Source organism: Neophocaena asiaeorientalis, unplaced genomic scaffold (genome assembly GCF_003031525.2).
Source record: "Neophocaena asiaeorientalis asiaeorientalis breed wild unplaced genomic scaffold, Neophocaena_asiaeorientalis_V1.1 scaffold152, whole genome shotgun sequence".
NCBI lineage: Eukaryota > Metazoa > Chordata > Mammalia > Artiodactyla > Phocoenidae > Neophocaena > Neophocaena asiaeorientalis.
The window spans coordinates 10,307,071-10,330,658 of NW_020185338.1; the positions used below are offsets into that span (position 1 = coordinate 10,307,071).

General features: G+C 40.3%; 1 protein-coding gene across 1 annotated transcript in view; it reads left to right on the forward strand.

The window, feature by feature from the left end:
* The window catches only part of STON2 (stonin 2), a 146,478-nt gene extending 141,116 nt beyond the window's left edge, over positions 1-5,362 (forward strand). Inside the window, exon 7 of the mRNA XM_024736319.1 lies at positions 543-5,362. Coding sequence (XP_024592087.1) covers positions 543-626 — 84 coding nt within the window. The 3' untranslated portion in view covers positions 627-5,362. The remainder of the gene's footprint in view (positions 1-542) is intronic.
* Positions 5,363-23,588: the final 18,226 nt, after the last annotated feature.

Sequence of the window (23,588 nt, forward strand, 5' to 3'; positions counted from 1 at the left end):
CGTAAACACTACAATACTTATCCACTTGGAGACTTTTTAAAGGGATAAAATAACGGAGAGTGTAAAGAACCAGCTGCAAAGGAATTCATTCATTTGATAAACCTTTGTGATTGCCTGCTGTATGCCCATATTATAGGGGTACAGTAGTGAACAAGGGCCTGCCCTGTCCTACGAAGTCTGTGGTGTAGCGGGTACAGGGTGTAGTGGGAATATACACAGAGGAGCGCCTGACTCTACCTGCTGAGTCAAGAATAGCTTCACAGAAGAGGTGACCTTTGAGTAGCTGTGTAAGGCAAAGAATAAGAATTTTCCAGGTGGACTGAGAGGGAGAGGAATTCCAGACCAAGCAAAGGGCATGTGCAAAGACAGAGCCATAATATACACATGGCCAGTAGCTTGGTGTGACTAAAGCCCAGAACATTAACCAAATTACAAGGACTCTCAAAGAACCTAGTGAGCTTTTCTCTTTTGGTTTATTTATTTGTTGGGATGTTTTCCTGATATTTCTTCTGATATTTCTCTCCAACTTGTATTCTTGACAGGTGGAAATTGAGCAAAAAAAGAGTTTGAAGCCAGACTTTGAAGGAGATGAAATGGAAAATCCCAAGGAGTGTGGGGTCCAGTGACAAAGCCCTACTGCAGGGGGCCCTGACCTGAGCATCACGACGGGATGTCTTCCTGAATAGCTGAAGTTCAAGGCACTGCCTCCCATGGCTACTCCACGTTGGGAACAGTGTATTGGACCTCCCTGTTTGTAGTTACCTGTATTCTAACAGGAAGCCCTAAGGTGCTTGCTTTGGAGAGGCTCTGATCATGCCTGAAGCACCTGCATCACCTGACTTTTTGGAGCCTACTGTATAATTAAGCCTCCTCTCCACTCTGCTTATCTCACAGCACTTGGGTATGGTTTGTGACTGATAAAGTCAGGAAAAGAAACTCCCAACATCATTGTTGGCGTGATTTCCTTCCGATGTTCATCTGTCACTTACATCAGTTTCTGGAAAACAATCTTGAGAAGTTAATTAACTAAGACTCCATCCCTGTCACTCCCCTTAGAAAAAGTTGAGAAAAGGTACAAAACCGGTTTCCTCTTTGGGTCTGCTAGACCTTTCATAGGTGTCTCCATTCTTCAAATGTTAACACTGCAACAGAAGTTTTTGAGATGCTTCCCTCCTGGTTCTAGATAGTGTTGACTGAAACACTTCTTCCATCTTTCTAAGGCATCAGTCCCAGGGTTCATCACCCTGAGTCACAGTAGACAATGGAAAAAAGGCACAAGAGGACACTTCTAAATTCTGTGAGTAGCCCCACATTCTGCGAAGAGTGGCTATTGAAGGGAAAGCAAAATTGAGCTTTTACTTTTCTTCACTCTGGGGAAAAAGAACGTTCATTGTAAGATTATCTTCAATTCAGGAGACAGCTTAAACCTCAATGAATTTCCAAATTCACACTGAAAAGTATAGGCCATTTTTGATTCCTGAAACAGATGGATACATGTATCTCAGGCATCTGTCAGGGGCATTTGGGAACTCTTTATACCTCATAGCCAATAGACAGCTGCGTGTGTCTCTTTAACTCAAACTTTACAGGGAGTGTAAGTTGAAAAGATCATTTTAAAAGCCGTTTCAAAACTGAGCTTGTATGAGCTTTTCCTAAAAATGCAGAGTTTGATAATCACAGTATTGTAATAGATCTAAAAGGCAGAAGACTCTAGGGTAGAGATGAGGGAAAGCCATATTTTTCTAATGTTGGGAACACTAAATCCTGATTCCAAGAATCTAGGACACTCAATATTCTTTCTCTTCATCTGTTCCAGCTCACATTCTGTACCTCTGCATCCCAAAGAGGATACGAGCTCAACAATTTAAAGGCAGCTTTAACCTGCCTTCCTGTTTCTCCCATGAAGAATAGAGTAAGGGTTATCCGATTTGTAGATGACATAGAAATAGACATATAACTTAGTCTGTTGACTGGCAGATTCGGGATTAGTTCATTCCATGAATATTCACTGAATTCTATGTATTGACATTAGGATATAGAAATCATTGTAATTTTTTGAAATACCTGAACATAAGACTGAAACTAAAAGGATGAAATTAAATAGGCATTAATGAGAAACTCTATATTCTGAGTTTCTTAAATGCAGCCCACTAAGTACAAAATGGGGTACCTATGTGTGTACGGATGTATGTGTTTACCTGTGTGTGTTAATGGGAAGGGTGTTGGAAAGTCCTGGTTTCACAGCAGTTTTTGTATAAAATGTTTTCTTGGGGGAAATGAGTTCAGTTTTGAATCGGGAGTATATCATAGCTATTCACAAAACTAATGCATTCAGCCTGTGGTAACAGAAGTCTAGGGAGTCCTGCATGCCGCACTGGTCAGTCCACATCTGGATGAAGGGCTGGGTTCAATTCTGGGAACCACATTTTAAAAGAGATGTTAATAAATTGATTGTGTCCAGTCAGGTGGCCAGGGTTGTGGAGAGTGTGATTATACATGGAATAGGGGAATACTTCCTCTGAAGAACAGAAGGTATAGCTGGAAAGGGAAAAAGAGGGAATGATACAATGGCTGCCTTGAAATCTCTGTTGAGCTATAAAAGGGGAGAGGAACTGGACTTTTCCTGTGTTGCTTCAAAGGGCAAAAAGAGGAGCTTTATAGATGACAGATGTTTGCTTCAATATAAGAAAGAACTTTGTAATGAGTTGTTCTAAAGAGGAATGGACTCGAACAGTAAAACTTCCAGTTGCTGCAAATGCCCAAAGGCTAAAATAACCCATCCTAAATGCTATGAAAGGGACTCTTAGATTGGATTTGGGCTAGATTCTTAACAAGATCCCTTCTACATATAGGTTTCGTTTCAACAGTATTAGGACTCTGTTTTTAGTTTGATAAGTGGTTTTTCATGCTCTTTGAAATACAGTGGAGTCCCCTAGAGGTCTTTGTCAACTGAGGACTCCAAGGCCTAGCCCTTCCCCTGTTGTGCTAAAAGCACATGAGATTCCTTATAAAAAACATTGAAATGGGTTGAAGAGTTGGCAAGGTGAAGGTCATTCTACCACCTTCTTTACCCAAGGTTAGCACCTGTGCACCCTCTCAAGATCTGTGCTTCACCTGCTAGCATCACATGTGTATCGGTGGTTGGACCCTTTTTTTCCTGTTGGTTAATTCTCATTGCCTTTGTACTTTCACCTGGACATTTTTTTTTTTAAACCAAGGGATGGGGAAATCCCTTCCATGCTATCTACATTCACCAATCATATTATCATTCATTTTTAAAAACCTACCACCTTGATTTCATCAGATTTGTTTTCCCTCTACTGTTTTTTGGAAGTTGATTATGGGTGGCGTTTAGGGGGGTGGGAAATATAATACCATATATTTTGAGATGTAGTTTCTATGTAGTTTTGTTAATAGCCTACATAGAAAACACTGTTGGGCAAATACCTTTTTGATATGCAGATGCTAAGTTTGCCACCCTGGACATGGATTTTGTGTGTGTGGCCACAAATAATCCTTGTCTATGTTATCAGTAATGTGAAAATATTAGAAGTGAGTTCATTGTACCAATACATAGTCTTACTATTACTATTAGAATATAAATTAGATGTCCCGTGATATTAAGAGCTGTGCTTTTTTTTTTGAGACTGGTGACTTCCTTTTTTGACTTTATAGTAAAGGAGGATGAGAGATGTACTCATGATATATCAAACGAGACTGTGAGGTACTTTGTGGGTGCACCATTAAACTCCCTTTGCCACTCTTGTAAATATACTAGTTATGCCTTATCAAAATTGTGTTATTTTACTTATATGAAATATAATCTGGACAGTTTTTTTTTCCTCTTCTATTTTCTTCTCCCCGCCACCCCCCACCCCATGCAACCCTCCTGCATTATTGGCAGGGCTCATAACCCTTGAGAACATTTTTTTTTCTTTTTGGCTGTGCTGCACGGCTTGCGGGATCTCAGTTCTCTGATGAGGGATTGAACCCAGGCGACTGCATTGAAAGCGCCGAGTTCTAACCACTGGACTGCCAGGGAATCCCCAAGAACATTCTTTTAATGTAAAATATTTCTTATTTGAAATTAGAGTGATTTCCTTTCAAATCCTGTAGATGAGGGCAGGAGCTTATTTCCCTAGAAATTCATATTCCCAAGAAATGTGATCCATGGAGGCAAGAAATGGCTCTTATTCTTTGTTTCTAGTACCTACCACCAAGTTAGTTTGGAATATAATAAGTTTCAGCTACCTTAAATCCTGTGCTGATAGGACAAACAGATATTAATGAAATAAAGGAAAATTACTTAGGTATTCAATAAATGTTTGCTGAATGCATACTGACGCTTAGACTCTAAGGCTACCTAACCCTTACTTATCATCAAACACATTAAAGCACACAAGCATGCTTCTATTTCCTGGAGAACTTAAATAATTTTTCTTTCCTTGCCTCCACTGTCAACTAGTGATAACTGTCAGCACTTAAGCACTTAATGTGCATCTGAACTTAAACTACAGTATATCTTATTCATATTGAAAAACATTTTTATGCCCAAAGATAACAGTAGCACAGATGCTGTCACAGTCCAGATTATTGATTCAGTTCTTGCACGTCAGACAGCTCTGTGAGCCTAAGCCTTGACCATTCGAATGGTGAGAGGGAGAAGAAAGCATTTAATAGAGTACATGGACAGTCTTGGTGTGCTAGGTCTTTGTTTTCCCCAACATTAACCACTGACCAATGTTACCGCGCATTTATTTTGTCACCATAGTAAGAAAGATGGAGGCCTGGGGTAGTAAGGCTGAAACGTGTGAAGTGACATCATGATTTCAGAGCTGCTTTAAATCTCATAATAAGTTTCGTGGTGGGAAAACAGAGAATGATCTGAAATTTTTCTTAAAAACCTTTGAAATATTAAGTTGATTTGACTAGGAAGCACTGCCATTTAGCCTACTTTAAAAATTTTTCCCAGGTGGGAATGGTAACTTTAACTCTTCTACGAATGATGATTATAAGTTAATTCTAGCATATCTAGAGTTTAGGTCATGTTAAGAATGCAACAGGAAATTCAAACAAAACTGACCAAAAAGCTAAATCCACAAAAAATATTATCTAGTAAAGGAATTATCTCTTAACATTTCACTAACAAGTGTCATTCAAAACATGACAGCTCTTATATAAAATTAGTCATAGCATTTTCACCAACTTCTAAACATATTGTCATCACCAATGTCTAAGTGCCAGTTCCCTACAAGTCACCATCTCTCTACCATTTAATTATGTTCTTTTTAAATGAAACTTGCTTTGGATATTGTGACTCATATTTATGTATTTAAAGAATTAAAAGTGAAAGAGACATAAATGTGTGTGTCAGTAGTATTTTCCCATGTATTAACTAAAGTAAGAATATGGAATTTTTACATTTCTTATACTGTGCCTTAGCAAACCTGATTTAGAATCTAGTCCTTTTAACAATTGGGGAAAAAAAAAAAAAGTATCTCTGAATTTGCAATTCCAGGCCTGTAAAGGCAGAAACTATCCATAGCAATGTGTTTGGTAGTGCCTGGACAGAGGCAAATAATAACTGCATGTAATGAAAAGCTATAAAAGAACAGAATCAAAAAACAGAATGGCAATATGAAAAAATATAGAGAAATGACAAATACAGCACTGGCCACCAAACCTCAAAATACTTGAACTAGGGGCTTCCCTGGTGGCGCAGTGGTTGAGAGTCCGCCTGCCTATGCAGGGGACACGGGTTCTTGCCCCGGTCCGGGAAGATCCCACATGCCGCGGAGCAGCTGGGCCCGTGAGCCATGGCTGCTGAGCCTGCGCGTCCGGAGCCTGTGCTCCGCAACGGGAGGGGCCGCGACAGTGAGAGGCCTGCGTACCGCAAATAAATAAATAAATAAATAAAAATACTTGAACTAGAGGCCATCCCTTAAATGTAAGGAGCTCCAGGAATAATAAAAGATTGCCTAGCAGGGATAAACAACAGAATTAATTCAGTTCAGTAAGTATTTGGTCAAGGTGCTGTCCCAGTAACCAGCTTCCCTAAAGGGGGCTAAGGCCAAACACGAGAACACGGAGGACTGTTGATGTAAAGACATTGGTGGGCGAGCCCTTTATCCAGGGAGAATTGGGGTTTCTCTGAATCCTTAAAGGACACAGTCATGAAGACGATCATCATGTTAAGTCACTTGCAATTTTCCCAGTTGGGCTTCAGAAACCTCAGCTAAAAAAGTGAGGATGCTGGACTGACTGTTCCCTCAGATCCTTTCCAGCTCCAGTGTTACGGATTATTTTACAAACTGTCTTTGGTGCCACTGTCTGTCAGTGATACTTCATGTCAGTAGGACTCTTCATATAATCTTAAGAACCAAGAAGTTTAAAATTTGAATACTGGGAAAAGCAGCTGGCCCATCTTTTCTCTTTTAATGTCTCTATCCTTTACCATCTGCCCAGACAACCCTGCAGTCCTCTATTTTGTAGTTGCCTTCAAAACACAGATAAACATGGAGGATCAAAAGGACGGTGAAGATCAGTTGGAACACTGCTCTGGAAGTTCCTCTGGCATCACCCAGCACAACAGTGGTGTGAAGGTGAAGAGGAACTGATAGGATTTGGGTACTACCTGAAGTAGAAGTCGGTCTAACCCTCCAAGGGGCTATGTCGGGATGATCAACAATTTACAGATATATCCTTTTATACAAAAGACTGCAGAAATCGAGGGAGGAAAGCAAACTTAGTAAACATTCTGGGACTATCTGTAACACAGTTATGGCAAAAGGAGATGAAAGGGTCGGTCCTCCCTATCCTCACAGTCTCTTAGTAACATGAAAATGTAATTATTTTTTTAAAATGTGTACAAGGGGCTTCCCTGGTGGCGCAGTGGTTGAGAGTCCACCTGCCGATGCAGGGGACGCGGGTTCGTGCCCCGGTCCGGGAAGATCCCACATGCCGCGGAGCGGCTGGGCCCGTGAGCCATGGCCGCTGAGCCCGTGCATCCGGAGCCTGTGCTCCGCAGTGGGAGAGGCCACAACAGTGAGAGGCCCGCGGACCGCAAAAAAAAAAAAAAAAAAAAAAAAAAAGTGTACAAGCTACAAAATAGCATCTCTTTTGTGGTATGTGTTAGTTTGATTTTAGGTTCCTATACTAAGAGTTGCTCAAATATAATGGCTCAATTCCAGCCGGACAAAGTAAAGGAATTTTAGCATCCTCTTCCTGTTCAGTCCCACCTTCTGCCTCGGATCAAACCCTCAGTGCTGGCTGTGGACACCATCTAGCTGCACCGTGACTGAAGCCTTAAGCATCGCTGTCTGGCCTCTGTGTGCTTCAGGGTCAGCACCCACACGTGGTTTCCAATGGGAGCGGTTCTGGAAAAGCAGATGTGCAATCAGATCCTGACAGCAACCTGTCGGACCAAAGCATCTAAGGGTTTTGAAGTACTGGGGTGACAGAGGGAAGAATATGAACTCCTCTGACCCTAAGTCAGCATGCATTTAACCTCTGTGTCAGTCAACCTGCCAACAGAACCTGGAGAAAGTTTACCATATTCAAGAAATGAAACAGAATCAATCAGTGTTTTAAGCCAGGGAGCGCTAAAAGAGCACCCCCTCCTCACTCTCCATTTTTGTAACGCTCCTAGAGCATTTCAATGTGTCAGGAGGGAGGGACCCAAGATCCAGTGAATGATTCAGCTGATCCAAGGCTTGGCTTTTCCTTCCTTCATCATCTATCCTCATTCAATGTAACTTCTTGTACTATGTGATTTATTTTATGTTAAAAACAGCTTACTTAAAAAAAATGTGCCTATGTAATAAAGTCTACACACTGGCTAACTCTATAGAGGTGAGGTTTTGTTTTTAATTGTTCTGCTGATTATCATCTGTAATACCCTTTTTGAGCTAGGAAAAAGAGCTGTTAATAAAAATTTTTAAACAATATCTGTCACTATGCAAGATTTAATGAGGTCAAGCATAATAAAAAATATTTATTATTAAGAAGATTCATCACCCTGTTACTATAGTGATCATAAGCTGACAAGTTAACAAGTGACCTGTATCCTAGTTAAGTTTATCATGAATATACTTTAGTCAATTCAAGATATATTTATTGCATTGATATTTTGGGTCTAATTCTGTGAGAAAACAAACAGTTCCTAAGGTGGTTTGTTTTTGGCAGTAAGTACATATACACATAAGTAAGTGAGAAATGTAACAGAGCACATAATCAATAACAGTATTTGCATTACGTTCTTGGCATACTGTCAGCACTCAACAAATAACTGTTCAACTGACTGATGAATCCAAGAGACCAATGTCAACATACACAGAAAAAAAATCAATATGAACTAGAATACTTGGGAGATTTTCACAAGAAAGATGGTTTTTCAGTGAGATCTGGAGGTGGGGGTAAAATTTAGCTCGGTGGCAAGAGGAAGGGAGTTTAGGGTTGGGAAGAGGCAGGTGTAAAAGTGGCTGGATTAGCAGGTGAGCCTGACCTGGGTGAGGGGTTCATGCACATCAACAGGTAAGAGTGACAGTGAGGCCATGCTGTGGAAGAGCTGGCCTCCAGGTTGAGCGTGGACTCAATCTAATAAAGGCTATGAAGCCACTTCAGAATCTGGGCAACAGAGCATTATTCTAGAAAGACTAATCTGTCTACAATGTGCAGGGTATTTTGGTCTAGGGAAAGGATTGAACACAAGGAAAACAAAGGTTTTTTGGAGTAAACAAGAAAGAAACAGAGCTTTGTGTTTTGTTTAGTTCAGACAGACCACAGACATTGCAAAGTACAGTTATCTACAAGGGGATAACTCAGGCCAGTTCAGTGGCCCCCTGCCATTGAGAGAACTCTATCCTGAACACACAGAATTTTATAGCCTATTTGGTACAAAATTAACTGATACTAGTAACTGTTATCAGGTGCACAATGGTGTTAAAAGCCCAACAAGAGCATAACATTTTCTTAAGTTGTGGATTCTGAAGAATATTCTACTCCTTCCCCCTATTCTTCCATCCCTATCTGCCCAGCGTCCTCTTGAACAAGTTTTGAGACTTAATTGTCTAGGTCCCACATTATCACAAGGTTTTAGCCTCTAAGGTCCCCCTTTCCTTTTAATATCCAAGTGGAATAACTACTCAAGTAACTGTTTGAAGCTAAGTATGCTCCCTAATGTTCCTCAGGATTTGGGGGAGGGGGAGTTGAGAATGAGGGGAAGTGAGGATGAGGATTGAAATGTCCTCAGTGTCATTTGTCAGCTCTTATTCTAAACTCCCAACCCAGCTCCTCTCTGATCACCTCCGACTGCCTCCTCTGTATTTCTCCACACTGGGCAGCTTTCTGTATTCCCAAAGCATAATAATATGCCCTAACACTTAGGTAGTGCTTATACTCTGGTGCCGCGACCTGTAGTAAATATTTTAGATGCATTATCTTATTTAATGAAGGCAGCCCCCCCCCCCCTCCATTCTGCAAGGCACTAATAACTCAAGGCTGGTGGTACAACCAATGTTTACTGAAGGTTAGCAATCAATGGTATTTACAGCACAAAACAGGAAAAGAACTTAAAACTGAATATCAGATATCCCTGTTTTTAAATTTCATTACCCATACCCCACGGAGGAAGTCCTTATTAAACATCTTTCTTGCTCAGCTCTAGCCTGGGTAAATGGAACCAATGCCTCAAGTCCCCAAACGACTGTCTCACTGCTAAGGGAAAACTCAAAACTCTTCTTAAAAATCCCATCTTAAATAAGAATTAAGTTCTAAAGTTCAACACTCTTGAAAATCACTTAAATTGTCTATAAAATAAAGCAGACTACAGTGTCAGTCTTCTTTAATGAAAGTCACTCTATGACCCTCAATTAACTTTTCAATTTCTTCATTGAGGATACCAACAGGAGTCATCACCACCAAAAATGCCGGCCACCTGAACAATGCCTTCCAGTGCATGGTCAATGTGGGGAAGTCATAAAAATGAGTCGCACAGTTATTCCCTGAGTTTTACCAACATGAATTGACTGTTTCAGTCTTGACAGCATCTTTTATCTGCCTCACAGACCCACTGAGTGGAATTGCAGACCAAATAACTTGAATAGAAGTATAATGTCTCCATTGTACTTCACTTTATTATGCAAAGCAATTTTCAGTTCCACTCTATCACATCCTGTTATGGACCCACTGAAGTATCTTTCCAAACTGAAGAGAATTATATCTTAGCTCTCCAGAAAAGAACTTACAAAAACTCACAATTTTTCTCTAGTGGAGTCAAAATTACAGATAATATTTTTCAAAAGGAGTTAAAATCAAAATACATGTACTTCCCTCCTCAGCACAGTCTAGGTCAACAGAAAAGAACAGGATAAAATCTATTCTCCACCTGTCAAGAGCACACCCCAGGGGTCAAGACTTTTCTCTCATCACCCTCTTGCTCTCCTCCCCTCCCTTCTTTTCACTAATAGGCATAAAGTCCTGACAGCCTAGACTAATCTGGTGGCAGTGGCACAGAAAGGGACATACCTCAGAGACTGGGACAGTCTCCAGTTATTTCTTCCCGTATTGAACTCTTCTGAACAAACCCCTATTGTACATCTCTTCTACTGCCTTTATTACTTGTGTGCTGCCTTTTAATGTTTTATATTTATTAGGTTTATCCTCCTCATTAAAAAGCAATAGAGGGCTTCCCTGGTGGCGCAGTGGTTGAGAGTCGGCCTGCCGATGCAGGCGGCACGGGTTCGTGCCCCGGACCGGGAAGAGAGAACTGGCTTTCTCAGCATGTGGCCAAAAGGCACCAAAAGCAATAAGACAGTCTCTTCAATAAGTGGTGCTGGGAAAACTGGACAGCTAGCTACATGTAAAACAATGAAATTAGAACACTCCCTAACACCATACACAAAAAGAAGCTCAAAATGGATTAAAGACCTAAATGTAAGACCAGATGCTATAAAATTCTTAGAGGAAAACATAGGAAGAACACACTTTGACATAAATCACAGCAATATCTTTTTTGATTCACCTTCTAGAGTAATGGAAATAAAAAACAAAAATAGGACTTCCCTGGTGGCACAGTGGTTGACAGTCCACCTGCTGATGCAGGGGACATGGGTTCGTGCCCCGGTCCGGGAGGATTCCACATGCCGCAGAGCGGCTGGGCCCGTGAGCCATGGCCGCTGAGCCTGTGCATCCGGAGCCTGTGCTCTGCAACGGGAGAGGCCACAACAGTGAGAGGCCCGTGTACTGCAAAAAAACAAAACAACAACAACAAAAAACTAAAAATAAACAGATGGAACCTAACAAAACAAAAGTTTTGCAAACCAAAGGAAACCACAAATAAGATGAAAAGACAACCCTCAGAATGGGAGAAAATATTTTCAAATGGAACAACTGACAAAGGATTAATCTCCAAAATATACAAGCAGCTCATGCAGCTCAGTATTAAAAAAACAAACAACCCAATCAAAAAATGGGCAGAAGACCTAAATAGACATTTCTCCAAAGAAGACATGCAGATGGCCAAGAAGCACATGAAAAACTGCTCAACGTCACTAATTATCAGAGAAATGCAAATCAGAACTACAATGAGGTATCACCTCACACCAGTTAGAATGGCCATCATCAGAAAATCTACAAACAACAAATGCTGGAGCGGGTGTGGAGGAAAGGGAACCCTCTTGCACTGTTGGTGGGAATGTAAATTGATACAGCCACTATGGAGAACAGTATGGAGGTTCCTTAAAAAACTAAAAATAGAACTCCCATACGACCCAGCAATCTCACTACTGGGCATATACCCAGAAAAAACCATAATTCAAAAAGACACATGCACCCCAATGTTCAATGAAGCACTATTTACAATAGCCAGGTCACAGAAGTAACCTAACTGCCCATCGACAGACGAATGGATAAAGAAGATGTGGTACATACATACAATGGAATATTACTCAGCCATAAAAAGGAACGAAATTCGGTCATCTGTAGAGACGTGGATGAATCTAGAGACTGTCATACAGAGTGAAGTAAGCCAGAAAGAGAAAAACAAATATCGTATATTAACGCATATATGTGGAATCTAGAAAAATGGTACAGATGAACCGGTGTGCAGGGCAGAAATTGAGACACAGATGTAGAGAACAAATGTATGGACACCAAGTGGGGGAAGGCAGTAGGGTGGTGGTGGTGGTGGTATGAATTGGGAGATTGGGATTGACATGTATACATTATAATATGTATATAATAGATAACTAATAAGAACCTGCTGTATAAAAATAAATAAAATTTTAAAAGAAACATTTATGCTGACTAAAATATATTTATGCTGTTCTCTCAAAGAGAGAATATAGTATATGATTCCAATTTATATAAAACGCTAGGAGCTGCAATTTAATCCACAGTGACAAAAAGCAGATAAATGAACGTCTGGCAGAGGGAGGTGGATTAGGAGTGGGAGGGAGGGAAAAAAAAAAAAGGATGTGTGGAGCTCACTTCCTCCCACAAATACATCAATAATACATCTATATCTGGAAAAATTCTCACAGAATACCTAGTGAACACTGGCAGAATTTCTCAAATACCCCAAATCACAAGAAAGATCTCCATGTAACCAGGTAGAATGAAAGAAAGAAAGAAAAAAAAAAATCAGGAAAGGACTTGCACTCCTGGGAGGGAGCTGTGAAAGAGGAAATGTTCCTGCACCCTGGGAAGCTCCTTCACTGGCGGGGAGGTCAGCTGGACAGAGAGGGAGTTTCAGAGGCTTGGAGGAGAATGCAGCAGTCGGTTTGTGGCAGGCAGAACAGAGAGAGACCTGCACAGATGATCTGGGCCCTTGCCCTCTGCTCCTGAGCCTGAGACGTGTGTCCACTGCTGTGGGTGGGGGCTGGGTGCTGAAACTCGGGCTTAAGAGCACAGACCTGAGGAGAGGACTGGGGTTGGCCGTGTGGAGACAGCCTGAAGGGGCTGCAGCATGGTACAGGCCGCAACCAGGGGTGTATGCGGAAGCCTGGGCCCACCATAGAAGCGAAGCACCTTTGTTAAGGAGCGTGGAAGGAAGGAAGGGGGCACCCATAAAAACCTCTTTCTCTCTTTCTCTCAGATGACTTGGCGCCACCTCTACGAGTTCTGGGAGTGCGCCAGCGGGTTGGCCACACATGGTAGGGCAGAAATCTGAGTTGAAGATAGAATAATGGAAATCACCCAATCAGAACAGCAGATAGAAGACCAGATTTTAAAAAATGAAAGCAATATAAGAGCCTATGAGATAATATAAAGCTTACCAATCTACACATAATAGGGATTCCAGCAAGAGAAGAAAGAGAAAAGGGGATCAAAAATGAGCTTGAAAAAATTATGGCTGAAAACTTCCCAAACCTGAAGAAGGAAAGAGACATCCAGGTACAGGAAGCAAAGAGGGTCCCAAACAAGATGAACCCAAAGAGACCTATACCAAATATTGTATGATCTCACTTATATGAGGTACTTAGTGTAGTCAAAATCATACAGACACAATGTAGAATGATGGTTGCCAGGGGCTGGGGTTAGAGGGGAATGGGAAATTATTTTTTAATGTACAAAGAGTTTCAGTTCTGCAAGATGAAGTGTTCTGGAGACAGATGGTGGTAACAGTTGCACAATATGAATACACTTAATATCACTGACCTGTACACTTAAAAATGGTTAAGATGGTAAATTTTATGTGTATTTTACCCAAGTAAAAACCATTGAAAAAAAATCAATCGACCTCTTTAACCCCACCAAATACAATCCTATTTCTGTGAGCTAACAACAAAGCTTCTCAAAAAGTTGTCTATATTTGCTCTCACCATTTTTTAAAATTTTCTTCTCAATTCACTATAATTTATCTTCCATCGCCATCACTACACTATAATGGCTTTTAAAATAAATAAATAAATATTTATTTTTGGCCACGGTGGGTCTTCGTTGCTGCGTGTGGATTTTCTCTACTTGCGGTGAGCGGGGTTACTCTTCATTGCGGTGCGTGGGCTTCTCACTGCAGTGGCTTCTCTTGTTGCGGAGCACGGGCTCTAGGTGCGCGGGCTCAGTAGTTGTGGCTCGCAGGCTCTAGAGCACAGGCTCAGTAGTGGTGGTGCACGCGCTTAGTTGCTCCATGGCATGTGGGACCTTCCCAGACCAGGGCTCGAACCCGTGTCCCCTATGTTGCCAGGCGGATTCTTAACCACTGCACCACGAGGGAAGTCCCTATAATGGCTTTTGTCAATGTCCTTCAACTTGATAAATCCAAGATCTTTTCTATCATTATCTTATTTGCTTCTCAGAAGCAGTGGACAGCAGTAACCACTCTTTTTGAAACATTCTCTTCCCTTGGTGCCTGTGTCCACCCCTTATCCTTACTCCTATTCTCCTGGTTCATACGCTACATCATTTCCTGCCCCTTCCCAGTCTTGTTTTTTGGCTGTTCCTCCTTGGCCCATTTTCTGAATATCAGCATGCTTCCCTTTTCTCCCCTTACACTCCTCCCATGATCTCATACATTCCATAGCTATAAATACCTATACATGCTAAGTGATTCACAAATCTTTATCTCCAGGTCAGCTTACTGAGTTCTAAACTCATATTCAACAGTTTATTATCGTCTCCAGTTGAATGTTCAACAGATGTCTAAACCTAACCAAAACAGAAATTTTCTCACCCAAACATGTCTTTCCCTCAATTTTCCCCAACCTTAGCAACATCCTCCCACTTACTTAACAGAAACCTGAGGGGGTTTTTTTGGCTGTGCCGTGCCTGCGGCATGCAGGATCTTAGCTCCCCAACCACGGACTGAACTCGTGCCCCCTGCAGTGGAAGTGCAGCGACTTAACCGCTGGACTGCCAGGGAAGTCCCAGAAACCTATGAGGTATTTTTGATAGTTCCTTTATCTAAACCTCATGTTCTACCCAAAGCAAGCCTAACTTGATCTCTTTTCAAAACATATGATGAATCTTTCTTTCCATCTCCACTCTTCTCACCTGAATTTCTACAATTACCTAACATGTTATATAATATTTACTTAGTTATTTCGTCTATTATCTCACCAGTCTTATGAGCTTCAGGAGTGAAGGGAATTTTGTCTGTTTTGTTCTGTGCTGTACCCTCCTGGCCTAGAATAGGACTTGATGTGCCATAAATATCTGTTGAATGAATGGAAGAAAAGTCTAGTGGGAATCAGACAAAAAGTAATTATAATGCTTTTTTAAAAAAGGAGAAACTATGTACAAAATTTAGAAAAGACAATATTTCCAGGCCTTAGAATTAGGCACAGCTTAATCTTTCCCTTTGTATGAAAGAAAAATAAGTGCCAGAATAAAGAACACTGGGGAAATGTTTGTTTTAGTTTTCCCTTTAAAATGTATGTTGAAACAAAATGCACAAGTAATTATATCAAATATTATTACTTTCCAAATAATTAAAAAAATATAGAGAAATAATGATAGGGGAAATGATGGAAGGAATTAAAGGTTTCAAGAGCTGATTTCTCCAGAAAGGAAGAAAGGATAGATATGTGAAGAAAAACATTATAAATGTGTAGTATGAAGAAAGATACAGAAACAAATTTTAAAAGGCAAAGAACTTTTTCTGGAGGAATGAGAAAGGAAGTTGGTCTGAACTTTATAGGACAGCTACATGGGATCTTTATAAAGTCAGAGATAGGAGGGACAACCTATAGGGTGGGTAACTTGTGACTAGCAATTAATACTTAACAGGTGGAAATCCTAAGACTCACCAACTCCATTTCTTAGAATCCACCTACAGAGATAGTAACAAAAGCATACATAGGGGCACGCACAAGGATATTGTTGCAACAACGTTTAAAATAGCAAAAAAGGAAAGAGTCTAACTGCACTTTCAAGTTAAATAAATTATTGTATACTCATACTATGAAATTCCATGCAGCCACTAAAAAACACCTGAGTCAGCTTGAAATTTACTAGCCTAGGAAAAGATAGACTGGGTCTATGAAAAAAGCAAGTTGCATATAAAATTTAAAGCATGATTCCATTATCTAGAGATAGGTACAGGGAAAACACAGGTGTGATTGAGAGGTGTGAGTAGAGACAAGAACACAGGAGTTTCATTTTTATTTTCTATAGTTTTCCTTTGATGGTTTTGGTAATTTAATTTCCCTCATTTTGTGGTCCCCCCCACCCCCAATAAAATATTTTTTAAATGTTATGATTGGTTAAGGTTAAAATTAAGAGGTCTAAGTATGGAGACTCAGAACATACTGAGACTTTCAAAATGGTCTGTATTTGATAATCATCCAATCACATTTGTAATAAGTCAGACAGAAATTCTGATTTCATTTTTTAAGCCAATACTGGAATGATGAAATTACATCAAGGTCACCGAACACAGGCTATGTTTGGTATTCTGTAACTACTGCATTAGAAAGGAAAAATAAAAGCAAAGGAAGAAAGGGAGACTGAGAAGAGAAGGGAGGGAGAAAGGAAAGTACATAAAGGGAGGTTAAGCGAAAAGGGGAGAGAGACAGAAAGAAGGGATTTGGACTTGATTGTGTTGTCGTTTGCTAAAATTAGAACTAAGAAGCAAATATGTGATGAATTCTATCGTTTGAAAATAAAACCATTGTTAGTGGTAAATGTCACTAAGCAGGCAGCAAAATATATGAAGAGGAGATGAAACAGCATTCTAGGGACTGTGGTTTCCTAGTCCTGTATTCTATCTGGGTTCAGGTGTATTTTGCCATTCTGTGGCCAAATAACAGTATTGATTTTTATCACACACTACGACATATCTGAAGCCTGAAAACTTATCATTTTAATTTGAGATTTACTGAGGAATGGCAATGCATTCTATACCTCACAAATGAGCAATTATAACTCTTGACTAGAGTTTATATAAAGCCTCAGTTTTAAACAATCTGAGTCATTTCAGGAAAGTGATGATCTTCAACTGATGTTGAGACAGAGAAATCAGTTATTCAAACGATCTATCCTCAAGAACTGGTATTAAAAAATGTACTTATCTAGAGTGTAGTATGTGTTTTATCTCAAACTTGGAATTGCTTTCTTCTTTGATTCTAATTTTACCAATGGAAAGAACTTACACATGCAAAAGACAGATATGAACTCGCACTATCACAACACTGTTAATCAACGATACTCCAAGATAAAATAAGGTTAAGAAAAGCCCAAAAGATAGGTGTGAGCTTGCTTAATTGGTGAACTCAGTTCAGAAGTGTTCTGATTCCTAATTTTTGTTCCACTCCACTGCTTACCATAATCTAGACAAAGACAAAATAGAACCCATTTTCATTACCATCAAAATTATTATTATTATCCCTGATCTTTATGGAGGACCTACTATGTGCCAATCACTGTGCTAAGTGGCTTTACATGTATTATCTCTTAATTCTCCCACAACTCTCTAAAGTAGAGAGAGTTACTAATATTACTGCCATTTTACAGATGAGGTAACTTGCCTATGACTGGAACAAGGACAAGCATCTTGGTCTATCTGATTACAAAGCTCATGCTCTTGGGTACTGCTGTACCACTATCCCTGTCAATACACATGGCCTCTTCTAATTTATTGTGCAATGACATAGGCACAGGCCCAATTTCATTTATTTTTTTATTTTTAATTTTTTTGCGGTACGCAGGCCTCTCACTGTCGCGGCCCCTCCCGTTGCGGAGCACAGGCTCTGGACACGCAGGCTCAGCGGCCATGGCCCATGGGCCCAGCCGCTCCGCGGCATGCAGGATCCTCCCGGACCGGGGCACGAACCCGTGACCCCTGCATCGGCAGGCGGACTCTCAACCACTGCGCCACGAGGGAAGCCCCTCATTTATTTTTCTATCTACACAATGGGAGTTATACCACTGGTCCATGAGGTAAAATAGAAAGACTTCCCCTTCCCAATGTTCTACCACTAAAAATGGTAACCCTCCATTTTCTTGTTTTATGAACGCATTTAAAATATAATTATAAAGTTAGACAGAAATGTTTTGATTATAGAGACTCTTGCTAGAAAAATGACAATTCTCACCAAATTCAATGATTGAGTAAGTGCTATTTGGAATGGCAAATGGATGATTTTCAACTAATGTAGAAACAGAGACATCAGTTATTTAAATGATTTAATAAATGCGTTTTGATGATGCTTTTACAAAGGTAATCATTTTTAATCGGGACTAATCTCACTTTCAACTCTCCAATTTTTATGTTATAGTTTCTTCTCCCAAATGAAGTTTAACACATATATAATTAATATATATTTGACAAGCTTAACTACCAACATAATTTGATTCAAAACCTTCACATCCTCCTGAAGGGCTATGTTCTACTTTGGTAGAAATAGGACTGAATTGATGCCCTGCCGTTAGGCCGTAGCGCTGCTAGGATTGCATCGACCTTCCTGTTTGTACTGTTTGTAACTATGGCCCCATCTTAAGTATTTCTAATTGAGAAACAAAACCTCAGAAAACCGAAACTTAACCAGCCGCTCTCGCTTCTGTAACTATGCTTGCTGAACCCCCTTTTGCAAGCATCCAACCAATCAGACGGTGACTAGTGTCTTTGTTTAAAAGTTAACCAATCAGTGACTAGTGTCTTTGTTTAAAAGTTAACCAATCAGTGACTAGTGTCTTTGTTTAAAAGTTAGCCAATCAGTACTCCCCACCCCTGGAAAGCCCCGCAGAAGGACCCGAGCTTGTTTGTACCTGTCTATAAAAGAGCTGTACTAAACTCCATCGGGACCTCTTAGCGTCACCGGCAACAAGTGTGCGGAGGTCCAGGTTCGAACCTGCAATAAATGACCCTTGCCGTTTGGCTTTGACTCTTGTCTCTGGTGGTCTTGTGGAGGGGTCTCGTGACCGTGGGCATTTCATTTGGGGGCTCGTCCGGGATGCCCCCAAGCCCACCAGACATCAGGTCAACGGGTCATCGCTGACAACCGATCGGTAAGTAAGCTGGCTCAAGGTACCTTCTGTTTTGGGGACTAGGACAGTCCTGGCGGACGCGCTATAGGACACCTAGTCGGGCGTGGTTGGAGACGTCCACCGCGACCCATCTGGGGGTTGATAGCCCATCTGAAGCGCGCACGCGATAACCTCCCTTCCTCCTTTTACAGGCTCCGCTATTGGGACTGCTCTTAATCACTTTCGTTTTCAGAATAACCTTTTCTAACCAACCTCTTCCAGGACCTAAACATGGGCCAAACACAGAGTACCCCTCTCTCCCTCCTTCTCACTAATTTTGGGGATGTGAAATCCCGAGGACACGATCTCAGTCTGGACATCCGGAAAAGAAAACTTATTACCTTCTGCCGCTCTGAATGGCCAACTTTCGGGGTTGGTTGGCCCACCGAGGGTACCTTTTGTCTTCCTATAGTCCTAAAAATTAAATCTAGAGTTTTCTTACCAGGGAAAGAAGGCCATCCGGACCAAATCCCCTACATCTTGGTATGGCAGGACCTGGTAGAAAACCCACCTCCCTGGATGGCCCCCTTTTTGTCATCAGGGACATATAAGATCCTTACGGCCCGACCAACTAAACCTCCCAAGCCTCAGACCTCAACCGCACCCATACTTTCTGACAGCCAAGACCTCCTTCTCATAGAACCCCCTCCATATCAACATCCTCCTTTGGCCCCACAACCGGTCCCCCTTCCTGCTCCTGACCCTGCTCCTCTCCCCTTGGAAGAACATTGGCTTTGACTCTTGTCTCTGGTGGTCTTGTGGAGGGGTCTCGCGACCGTGGGCATTTCACTCCTGGATTGATAGCTTCTTATTTCTAAGACAGGTGGAAAGAACCTTGAACCTGGAGCTCTAAAATTTCATGAGTAAACAGCAGTATAACCTTGGGCAAGTCACTGCTTAACCTGAGTCTCAGTTTCCTATTCATAACAAAGGGATAATATTACTCGTCTCATTGGACTGTTACAAGTTTTAAAGGAGGTACATTGTGATTATAAATCTTTTAGACTAAGTCCATTATAATTATTATTGTCTCTCAACTTGGCAGGGAACACAAAATGGCAAATTCCTCTTCTTTTTTAAATCTCCATTTTTCCCGTTTAAACATCCTTTTTTTCCCCCTAGTTGCTATCTCCTTACTTTGAAGAACCATCCTACATTAATGCAGATCCTTGTTCTCAAGGAGGTATTTGAACTGCACCTCCTGATTTTCTCCCAGAAACCCTTGTTAAATCAAAGACCAGCCCTCAGTATTTATGCAAATTCCTTACTTCCATTATGGCCTGGAAGCTACAATAATCTTTCTGCCACCTCCCCTTTCATAATCTCTACTACCTTTACTATCAGAGGAAGGTAGGTTCTGGAGAAGAACTGAAATTGAGCCATCTACTTCCAGTTTCTATAATAATTCTCTAAGATATAGTTTGTAGATTAACTCAGATTTAATTTATCCACTATGATATATTTCATTAGAAAATTGTCTGTATAATTATCTTTCATATCAGAAGCCTCTATCAAGTTAAAGATATATGAGTAAGAAGGTAAAGTTGGTAGGTAAATCAAAGATAACTTGGCCATTAGAAGAATATTTTTATAAAAACATCTGAGCAAGCACCTTACTTTTCACCACTTTTAACTGTCCCAAATCACAGCTGTTCAACTTGTAAATCAAGATAAGGCATATGTAGCTAAGATGTAAGAATCAGAGAAAGAGGAAACCCACGTAATTAAACACAATGCTTAATATTAATTATATTTATAACACAATACCTACCAGGCCTTCTTGGGAATACCAACGGTCTTTCCACCGGAAGACAAGCTGTATGGATAAAGAACTGCTACTGATTGTAAATAAGGATCCATTGGCTTATTTTTAATTTTTTAATGGAAGATTTCATTTAATTCAATAATTCTTTAATTTCATCATATATCCAGTAAGTGTTTGAATTTCCAATTGTTTCATAATTGTCATCTTTCTTTTACAGTTTGTTTGAATTAGGATCTAAATAAGTTCCATATACTGTGATTGACTGATATGTCTTTCAAGTGTATTTCTCTGTAGGCTCCTTTCTCTTTCTGAATTTGTTTGTTGAAGAAATTACATCATTTATCCTGTGGCTTCCCAGGGTCTGGATTTTGCTGACTGCATTTCTGATACATAGATGAAAATGTCCCTGAAACCTGTGTATTTTTTGTACATTGTTAGTTGGATACAGAAGCTTGATCACATTCAGGGTATATATTTTGGGGTGGGAGTGTGGGTAAGACTACCTTACAGGTGGTAGCATGCTCTTCATCAAGAAGCACATAATACCTGGGTATTTTATTTCTTTTTTTATGATGTTGGCAGATGTCAGTGCTTAACACCTCCATTTCTTAATTCATTAGAGGTTGCAAAATAGTGACATTCTATTATTCTTCATTCACTTATTAGCTGTAATACTTCTTTAAAGAGAAACTTCCTCTTATCTACTGTATTAGTTTCTTGAGGCTTTTGTAATAAATAACCACAAATATGGTAGCTTAAAAACAACAGAAATTTATTCTCTCATAGTTCTGGAGGCCAGAAGTCCAAAACAAAAATGTTGGCAGGGCTATACTCCCTCCAGATCCTCTAAGGGAGAATCTGTTCTTTGCTTCTTCCAACTTCTGGTGGCTGTTGGCATTCCTTGTTGCTGCATTGCTCTAATTTCTTCCACTATGGTTACATTTCCTCTTCCTCTTCTGTTTGTTCACCTCCGTGTCTCTTATAAAGATACTTGTCAATAAATGTAGGGCCTAACACAGTAAAGATTTCATCACAAAATCCTTAACTTAATTATACCTGCAGAGACTCTTTTTCCAAATAACATTTACAGTTTCTGAGGATTAGAACATGAACGTATCTTTTGGTGGGCTACCATTCAAACCACTACATCTACTATTTGATAATTGGTAAAATTCATGTTGGAAAGGCTGGAAATGCTTGATTATATTTCTTTATTTACCAGTCTTCAAAATGATGAGTCGTTTCCCTACCATTCTCCAATGGTGACCAATCAGAATTTTCATGTTTTTTTTTTTTTTTTTTTGGTACGCAGGCCTCTCCTTGCTGTGGCCTCTCCCGTTGCTGAGCACAGGCTCTGGATGCGCAGGCTCAGTGGCCAAGGCTCACGGGCCCAGCCGCTCTGCGGCATGTGGGATCTTCCCGGACCAGGGCACAAACCCGTGTCCCCTGCAGCGGCAGGCGGACTCTTAACCACTGCGCCACCAGGGAAGCCCTAATGTTTTGTTTTTTAGCAGCATTATAAATTAATGGATTTAAATATTTGATGCAATTCAACTTGCTGCACGTACTATCCTATTGATACTCAAAAGTGTCTCATCTTTGGCCAGTGGGAGCCTCTTCATGTTGGCTCCTAAATTCTTTTGACATGACACTAGAAGTCTTTGATATCTTCTGTTATGAGTTGAGTTACCTCCTCCCAAAGAGATATGTTGAAATCCTAACCCCAGTACCTTAGAAAGTAACCTTATTTAGAAATAGTGTCTTAACAGAGGCAATCAAGTTAAAATGAGGTCATTAGGATAAGCCTTAATCCAATATGATTGGTATCCTTATAAAAAGGGGAAATTTGGACACAGAGATAGACATGAACTGAAGGAAAACAATGTAAAGACACAGGGAAAATGCTATGTAAAGATGGAGACAGAGATTGGAGAGATGAGACCCAAGGCAAGGAATTCCAAGGGTTGCTGGCCACCACCAGAGGCTGGGAAGAGGCAAGGAAAGATTCTACCCATAGTGTCGGACAGAGCATGGCCCTGCTGACACCTTGATTTCAGACTTACAGCTCCCAGAACTATGAGGCAATAAATTTCTATTGTTTTAAGTCACCCAGTTTGTGATACTTTGTTACAACAGCTCTAGGACACTAATACACTTTCATGCTATCTGTATGAAAATATATTCTAGATTCATTTTGCATTAGGTAGGGCAATAATAGGCAATTCATTTGGTTTAAATGAATATGTTTCTTGCCCCAGTCCTGGAGTGAGAAATATTTCCAAGGAGCTCTAATTCCTTTTAGTGGAAAATGGTACTTCAAGATCATAATCCGGGAGCTAGTAGTGCTCACAGATACTGGGCTGATCACCAGTGAGGTGTTCAGACTTTTTCAGAACTATGTATTCAATATATTTTATAAGTTAAAATGTACTGAGTTTGGGTTTTTGTTGCTTAAAAAAAAAAAAAAGACATTTCCTGCTTTTGACCTAGAATCAGAATAAGATATTTCTCTAAGAAGCATTGGTCTTAAAGTACCATAATCTAGGTACCAGGTATACACATTGTTAATGGGTTGGTTATTGTTTCTAGGACTTTTCAGAGCCAGGGAGAAATATTTGAGACAAAATACACTGTGACACTTCTAATTTAAATTCAGGACTACAGAATTTTCATTTATCCTCTTCTGTCTTAAATCTGAATTTCATTTCTCCTATGTTGGGAATCCCGCTTCTCAACAATGACTGGGATGGTATAATTACATCATATAATTACTCATCTTCTTTATCCCACATATCACATTCAAAAAAAAAAAAAAAAAAAGGGCTTACCTGGTGGCACAGTGGTTGAAAGTCCCCCTGCCAAT